Here is an 8,635-nt window from a genome sequence, read left to right on the forward strand (position 1 = left end):
TTCAAGCCAAGTATTGCTTGCATAATAGGGTTTTCTTTTGCTCAAGTACAAGCGTTCCAAACCACCGCTCTCTAGTAGCTAAGTTAGCTAGCTAGGCCCTACCACAAAGCCACGTCAGAAACGGCCTGCCCCTAGTGCTGGTACTTATATCCTAGCAATATAACTAGCCCCTGGCCTTGACGTAGGAATATTATACCAGTAAAGAATTTTAGATTTCCCTTATTCAAAAGTAAAAACAACAGCACAATCAGCTAGAATAATTAAATAGCATTTACAATTTTTTTTTTTAAAATCTGAACAGTTTTAATTAAGACAAAATGCATTATTTTAAGATAATATTAATTAAGTTGGAATTAATGTTATATCTTTATAAAATACAATGTTCCTTTTTTATCATTTATATATTTTTTAATTATTTTCAAAGATCCTTTTCAAAAAAAATTATTTTTCAAAAATTAGAAAAAAAAATAAAGTGTAGGCATTTGAGTTTGTTTTGACTGAGAGATACTAATTCAATTATATTTCAATTATAGTAAAATTTTTATAAATTAATATTCTTAAAATTATGAAAATTTATTAATTATTTGATATATTATTTAATCAATAAATTAATAATTTATTAATTTATATATTACTTTATAAAAATTTAAATTATCAAAGTATTGTTTAGTTCTTTTTAAAATATTAAACTTAATACATGTATTGCGTATTATAATTATACGAATATTTTCAAATTATCAAATTACGAATTATTATTATCTGTGATAAGTAAATTATTGATAACATCATGAAAAATGACAAAAAAGATGAAATTGAAAAGTACAATAGTTTTGTACTAGAGCTTATCTCATCCAAAGATGCAATTAAAGTAATAATGGTATTGTATAATTTTCTCTCACAATACAAAAATAATATATCAAAACTTCTTAATGTAGAAAGAAAAGTTAGAGATGAAATCTAAAGAGACATTAATTTAAAAAAAAAAAGTAATATTAGAATATTTTTTACAAAACCTCTTAATTAAGTCATGTATATATATAATTTTGATATATAAAGAGATTATTAATTTATAAATTAAGTAAGATCTATGTATTTTTTTAAAAATATATTATTTTATAAATTTAACGAATTATTGATTTATCACATTAATTTCAAGTCGGAATCAATAAAAATAATTATTTAATTAAAATTATTAATTTAACAAGTACTAATTTATAAAAATTTTACTATATATATATAAATTATATTATTTTAAACACAAAACTATATATATTTCTTTTTTTAAGACAAGTAGTACTTGTAAAGATGTCGTACATACCAACTATGTCAAAATTCCATGAACAACAGCTGATTTAGTGGTTTGAGAGGGCGCGCTCGCCAACTGACCTGCAAAAATTTCAAACCACGTGATGTAATGGTTTCACGACTTTTTGTTGGTTTAAAGAATATTCAAACACACATTTCCACGTGGTCTTATATATTATACCCTTTCCTTCTCTCCCTTGGAAAAACTGTGCAGTACGACAAATTGCATTAGTTGAATCCAGTATTGACCCTTGGTATTTGTACGACCATAAGTTATATGTCAATTTAGCCATGCATGATAAAGTTCTACTATCTCGTATGTTTATCTATGTATAAATGGACATATAAATATTTCTTTCGGCTCGTTATTGCATACTTAGATATGAATTTTCTCCGCTTCGGCTCCTCTCTTTTGGCCTTGTTTAAGTCAAAGAGAACGGACTAGCAATAGTTGCAGATTTCCAACTTTCTACATCCATTTGAATCCCATCAATCTTGCACTGATCATGCCTCCAAGTGTAAGGAAATAATGGAGCTTATTTATCAAATAATATTGTGGAACTAGTAGCTTAACTGTGGATTAACATCCTATATGTAACATTAAAAATGTTTAAAACATCCTAAATATATAGTTTATATATACATAAATTATAGATTAATCAAATATAAATCATATTAAAAATATGAAATTGTGTAAACTAATAACTGATATAAGTAGAATCCCTTTTACATACATACATAATATATATGTATGTATGTATGTATATTTTTTTATATAAAAATTAGGCACGGATGGATAACAAATGAGATTATCTAATGATTTTTTTTCTTGTTCTTAATTTTGAAAACTGGGTCATTATTACCGAGATTTTGAGCTTGAAATATTTTGGCTAAAAATTACATGATCTAAAAAATATATTGAATCTGTATATCTTCCCAATTAATTATTCTACAATGATAGATGCATTGATATTAATTAAAATTGTTTGGAATACAAACATTTTTCAAATTAATCAAGATGATTACTCTATATATTGGCACGTGACCACTTAAATGACTATGTTAATTTATAAATTTTATTATTTATAATCGAACAGGCACGGTGACAATCTTAGTTAAACTATTTGTGAAGTAAAAATAATAATAAAAAAAGATTATTGGGGATGTATAGAATCATTTTTCATTACTCTTTAATACGGGGATTACTGGGAAATGTGTTGTCTTTTCTCCTCAACTTCTTTTCTTGTTGGTTCGCCCACTTAAGAGGCGGAGTTTTGTCATGTTTGTCACAGTGGAAGAGGAAAGGGAACCATGTGGTTCTAGACATGCCAGAGCTGGCGTTTTGTTGCCAAGAGGATGACATACATGGAAGAACACAACTGAAATCCAGAACGCATATGCTGACCAGTAAACTGTTTGACTCTGCCCAACGCGATAAATAAATGTTTAATTAGCTCAATTTATTTTTTATATAAACCTATTAGCAATAAACAAAATGCTCAAAGAAAAGTAGTCATGGACGAAACTGAAATCTGGTCAAAACCAATTAAGATTTATTATACTGTATAGTAATTTATACTAGTATTAGATTTTATAGCAATGGCCAGCATTACTTTCTTTTCTTACCTATAATCATGAATCTCTCTAATATTTCCCTCTCTATTCCACAGAAAAGAAAATAAAAATAATACTATACTAGAAGTATCTTTGTTGTACCAGCTTCTTTTACTAATCTCCACTATAAATCGATTTTACGTGCGGTTCACGACAGCGGACATAGGATAAGGGAGATGACTGCTATAGCCGCCTTCCTGTTTTAAATTTCCTTTGCATCGTCTCACCGTACAAGCATTTTTCACACTTAATAATTCGTTTTATAATCACTATATCATCACATCTCTCTGCCTCTCTTCTCTCTATCTCTCTCTGTTCCTTCTTCTTCTTCTTCTTCTCTGTCTTTTTAACATGGAAAATTTTCAGGGATTTTCCCCTAATTCATCGACATTATCAGCATCTTCCTTGTCATTAAACATGACGAATTCGCTTGGTTATGCTGAATTTCAAGGTAGCAAGGCTAATGGGCTATTGGGATTAATGGCGGAAATGGAAGTTCCGGCCAGCTTGAATGTGCACAACATTTCTCAGAACAAAAACTTTCCTGAGATCAACAGCTTGGCTGGGACTGAAACTGAAACTGAAGTGAAATTAGGTAAGAAAAAGGGAGACAAAAAGATAAGAAAGCCGAGATATGCTTTTCAAACAAGAAGCCAAGTTGATATTCTTGATGATGGCTATAGATGGAGAAAATATGGGCAGAAAGCTGTGAAGAATAACAAATTTCCAAGGTACGCAAAAAGCTCCCCTTCCCCTTGTCGGAGTCTATTCCTTCCTGTTTGATATTTATTAAGTGAATTGTTTCGAGTCATGGATTTAGCATATCATGGATGTCTATCTTAGATGCACATATAAAAACAAAGTAGCTACTTCAGAATCTTCAGATTCGAAAAGAGTTCCGATGATTAGGATTTGACCCTTGCTGAAGATATGAACTGTATTGTATATTGCATAAAACATTTACTTAAAATCTAAGGGATAGAATTTCATCGGCTACATATCCAATGTCTCAGAGTAAAAAAATAAGGATGCCATATGAAGACTTGACTCTGATTGCTGAAAAATGAAGAACAAATTCCTTTTATAGCACTGGAAAATCCAAATTCATGACCAAAAGAATTAATTACAACTGTATGCAAATTCTTAATCGCTGTGCAAATGTTTCTACGTTTATGGGAAGGTACCGGAGATTATTCGTCCCTTCCATCCTGGAGTAAACTGATCCTTTCTTAGAAACGATAAATTGATCAGCTGATTACTTAGTATCATCTAAAGCGTCTTTCAGCAAGTGATGACTCTTTCAGAACATCTTGGTTTCCTCCCAAGGCAATATTGATCAAACAAATATTAAACCCTTTAGTGTCATTGATATATGATCGTGTCCCAACAGTTTGTCTCTGCCTACCTTTTCAATTTTAGTTCGAACCCAGCATTAAGTACTTGCTAACACACGTACTGCCTAGACAGTTTAGCGAAAGGATGAAGTTGTAAAAAAGAGAGAGAGGAGAAAAATTAAGGAAGAAAGAGGGAAAGGTTGCCAGCCTAAAACCAAAAGGCTTGCACCCTAACTTAGGGCGTTAGATTGGGCCGGGGTGACCCTGTTTGTCATGGTTTGTAACTTACGACTCCTTTCGGCCTAGATAGGCCGGTTTAACTTTAACCTTACGTACAGAAAAGTTTCATTAATTAAAGCAGAATTATAAATAGCCGGACAACAACAAAAGCAAGAAGTGGCGAAAGCTTTCAAGCTTATTGATGTTGTCATGTGGCCATATATAATCCATACACAAGTAGGCGATGGAGGCCAGACAATAATAAATGGGAACCTAAAAAAGGAGTAGTGCAGGAGGAAAATGAGTGTAATGGTGAAAATAGAGGGGAACTTATGAGGTGCTATGGATAAGTGTACTCTTATGGTAATTTGATGCAGGTCTATTTTTCACTACAAAATCAAGCTCCAGCTTGCTTTCTTCTTCATGGATTTAATGTATCATGAACCACAATCTCAGAACTCTATATGTACATTGGCTGCCTATATTCCATGCATCTTGCAAATTCCACTTGTAAGCTTCACAAGCATTAAAATTTACTGAAATTAGGCACAACTACCCTAGGAATTGAAATTACATAATCGAACTGGTTAGAAGTGAGATATATTTGAGCAGAGATTCACAGTTCTCAGTGTTGGCCTTGTTTAATTTGTTATACCAAAATATATATACAAACTGGCTAGGCATGCACTAGGCCATAGACTTGTGCCTCGGTAGTTAAGACTTGCACTTGCTTTAGCAAAGTTTTCCCTTGTTTATGCATATTGTAACCTTCTTGACCCTTGTAATTTAATAATAAAATCTTTGTAACTCTTGCTGTTTTCTTTTAACTAAGGTTGTTAATTAATGCACTATTAACGGAATTTACAACTTTCATATATAAGAAATTAATATATTTATGCTGAATCTTTTAGCTGTAAATAAGGAAATTAATATCGAATTATTGAATTAAGTTTATGGTTGGCATATTTTCTTACATATTTTTACTTTGGTCTATGGCAAATCAAGAAGTTATTTTTGCTTATTACAATGCTAAACAAAACCTTACTATATCTAGTTAGCTCTCTAAATTTACATGCTGTCCCAATGTCAAACATATATAGTACATGTATGATCTGACTTGGACAAACAAGGTCAGTAGATGTCCTGATCTGTAGAAATTTTATAAATGGCCATGACCGAAGTGACAGTAAAAAATTTTCCAATTTCTACTTGCTTCATTTGAAGTAGCCAACTCATGGAATGTCTTCATTCATTAATTATTTATGACCCTTCAAAATTATTATTTTGCTGTTAAAGTCAACTTCAATGAAATATTTAGCTCTGCCTCTATTGACTATAGCTAAATAAATGCCAATGACGAATAGGTTCACATGAATACACGTGCATGCATGACAAACACACCACTAATTTAATTATTTTAACCATGCATGCTTCTGAAGTTGTCCAATTATTTCTATGCATGTAATTGAAGTTGGAAATCAATTATTTGGAACCAAAAATCTCCCAAAACTTCAACTTGTTAGCTGAAATGATATATAAAGTTAACGTAGTTACCTTTATAAGACTAAAATTTGATCCTTAGATTAAGTTATAATAACATGCGTTTACCGTTAGACTTTTTTCCTTTCTAGAGTTTTTACGGCTTCATATATCTGTATAGATTAACATTTAAAACGTAATTGATTTAAGTAGAATTATTATTAATTTATTATCATATTATCTTTAATTCAATTATTGTTTTACAGAAGTTACTATCGATGTACACACCAAGGATGCAACGTGAAGAAACAGGTTCAAAGGTTAACCAGAGATGAAGGAATTGTCGTGACAACATACGAAGGCATGCATTCACATCCCATCCAAAAATCTAATGACAACTTTGAGCATATCTTGAGTCAGATGCAAATTTACACGTCCTTTTAAATCAACAAGGAGCAGAAATAGATATTTTCATACTCATAAATTACTTGTAAATTAAGAATTATGCATTATATATATTGAATTAAACTTCAAAATAAAATGCATGTACTGCCAATGAGAAAATGCCTTTGGGATCATTTCTTAATTCTCATGCACAATGGGAAAATGGTAGGTTTTTATTTCTCATCTAAAGATTCATAGTGATCCACAACAGAGAGAACTTGTATTGTAATGACATATAAGAATAAGAAATATGCAATTTACAATTAAAAAGGAATATTTATTTATTTTGGTTTAATATACAATGGTGTCAAACTATAAAGTACTTACGCTTAAAGCATTTGAATTTTGAAAGTTTTATTGGCATTAAATTCCAACTGTCATTTTGTTATACTTCTTTGCTGTTGTGATGTATATTCAGCTAATTTCTAATTTTGGAGAAACTGGCAATTAGCACACATACTAGTTACCTAAGTATGAAATAATGAAACATATGTAGGGTTCTTCATGTGCCCAACAGTGAGTGAAATTAATTAATATAATAACTAGTTTGGAATCAGATAATGTTCTTTGAACAGTAATTAACTCTTTTTTGAATTGTTCTAATTTTACTGTTTTAAGAACAGTAATTATAAAGCATCAAATTTTATACCATAAAAGTTTGCAATTGTTTTTTGCTAAAAAAAAAATTTTCAAGTTATAAGAGGATAAATTCGATATTCTTTAAATAAAACGGAATTATACTTGATGTTATGGGCACTAGACCTGGTAATTTTGGATACGACACGAGAAGACACGGGTTAAATAAGTTTTGGGTTTAGTCTTAACGTGTTTCGTATCTAATCGTGTTTGACACGTTAAGACATGAAAATTTTCGTGTCTTAACGTGTCAAACACGACAAACACGTTTAAAACATGTTTAAACACGTTTACTTAATCCTGTTATCGTGTTTAAACGTGTTATCGTGTTTAAACGTGTATACATGATAAGTTTATTAACCTATTAAAAAATAATAGTTAAAGATTATTTTAACTTTATATAAATAATTTTAAATAATTATTTTAATAAGTTTTTTAATTTTATAAATGTAATAATGTAATTATTACAATTGAAAATTATGAATGATTTTTTATATTACTAGTATTTGAAAGTTAGATGTTAATGATGTATTTTATCATATTATATGATAATGAATTTTACATATATTATTTATACTAAATTATTATATTTGATGTTATTATTATTTTTATTTTGTTATAATTATTTTTATAATTATAGATTTTAAATTTAAATAATAAAATTATATTTAATTGTAAATATTTTTATTTAATCATGTTAAACGTGTTAATCGTGTTAAATGTGTTATTAATCGTGTCGTGTCATATATTGACATGTTTAATAAACGTGTTAATCGTGTCGTGTCGTGTTACATGTTTGTTAAACATATACGTGTACGTGTTTTAAATTTAAGATACGAATATTAAACGTGTTGTGTTCGTATTTAACCTTAACGTGTTTCGTGTTTAATCGTGTCTGACATGTTTGTGACATAAAAACACGAATTGCTAGGTCTAATGGGCACATAAAGGAAAGACACCCCTCAGTGTTTGATAGTCGAGGTTGTAAACGATAGACACTTTGTAAGCATTGATGGATCATCATGGTTTATTAGATAGACATGCATCATGACGAATGTTTAACATGAATCTCATCAGAATTTCAATTTCAAATGAATGGGGCCACTATTTGGAGTGTCATCCACATTGGCTTATTTCCAAAACAGATAATTTCTTTATATCATTTTATCTCTATGATGATAAATCTTCTAATTTATTACTTTTTGAAAAAAAATAAAATAGAATGAAATAAAATAATTATTATGTGGAAATAGAATAAAGTGATTTGTGGAATAGAATAAATTAATTATTTTGTGGAAATAGAATAGGATATAGTAACTATTATCTAATTTGGTTCATAAAGTAAGAATTGTTATTATAATTTATTTTAATGTTTGCTTGGTAAAAATAATTAAAAAATAAATAATAAAATAATGAAACTACCTTTTATTATAATAGGATTTATTTTCATCAAAAACAAAATACCCTTTATCTAATTTACTAAACTTTATACCAAAAGACAAAATTAAGTAAACTTTTCTTTTCTAATCATTTAATTTTTATTTCCATTAAAAAATTTTAATTTTTAAATTTAAAATATTAAGTTTTTATAATTGATAATTAAA

General features: G+C 29.1%; 1 protein-coding gene across 1 annotated transcript; it reads left to right on the forward strand.

Annotated features, from left to right (window-relative positions):
• The first annotated feature begins 3,144 nt into the window (after positions 1-3,144).
• Positions 3,145-6,671, forward strand: LOC18608942 (putative WRKY transcription factor 75). Its single transcript, XM_007043867.3, has 2 exons — positions 3,145-3,650; positions 6,218-6,671. The coding sequence occupies exons 1-2, from the start codon at positions 3,271-3,273 to the stop codon at positions 6,393-6,395; spliced, it is 558 nt and encodes a 185-aa protein (XP_007043929.1). The 5' UTR covers positions 3,145-3,270; the 3' UTR covers positions 6,396-6,671.
• The last annotated feature ends 1,964 nt before the right edge of the window (positions 6,672-8,635 follow it).

The sequence above is a fragment of the Theobroma cacao genome, chromosome 2 (genome assembly GCF_053813885.1).
Source record: "Theobroma cacao isolate CCN51 chromosome 2, ASM5381388v1, whole genome shotgun sequence".
Lineage (NCBI taxonomy): Eukaryota > Viridiplantae > Streptophyta > Magnoliopsida > Malvales > Malvaceae > Theobroma > Theobroma cacao.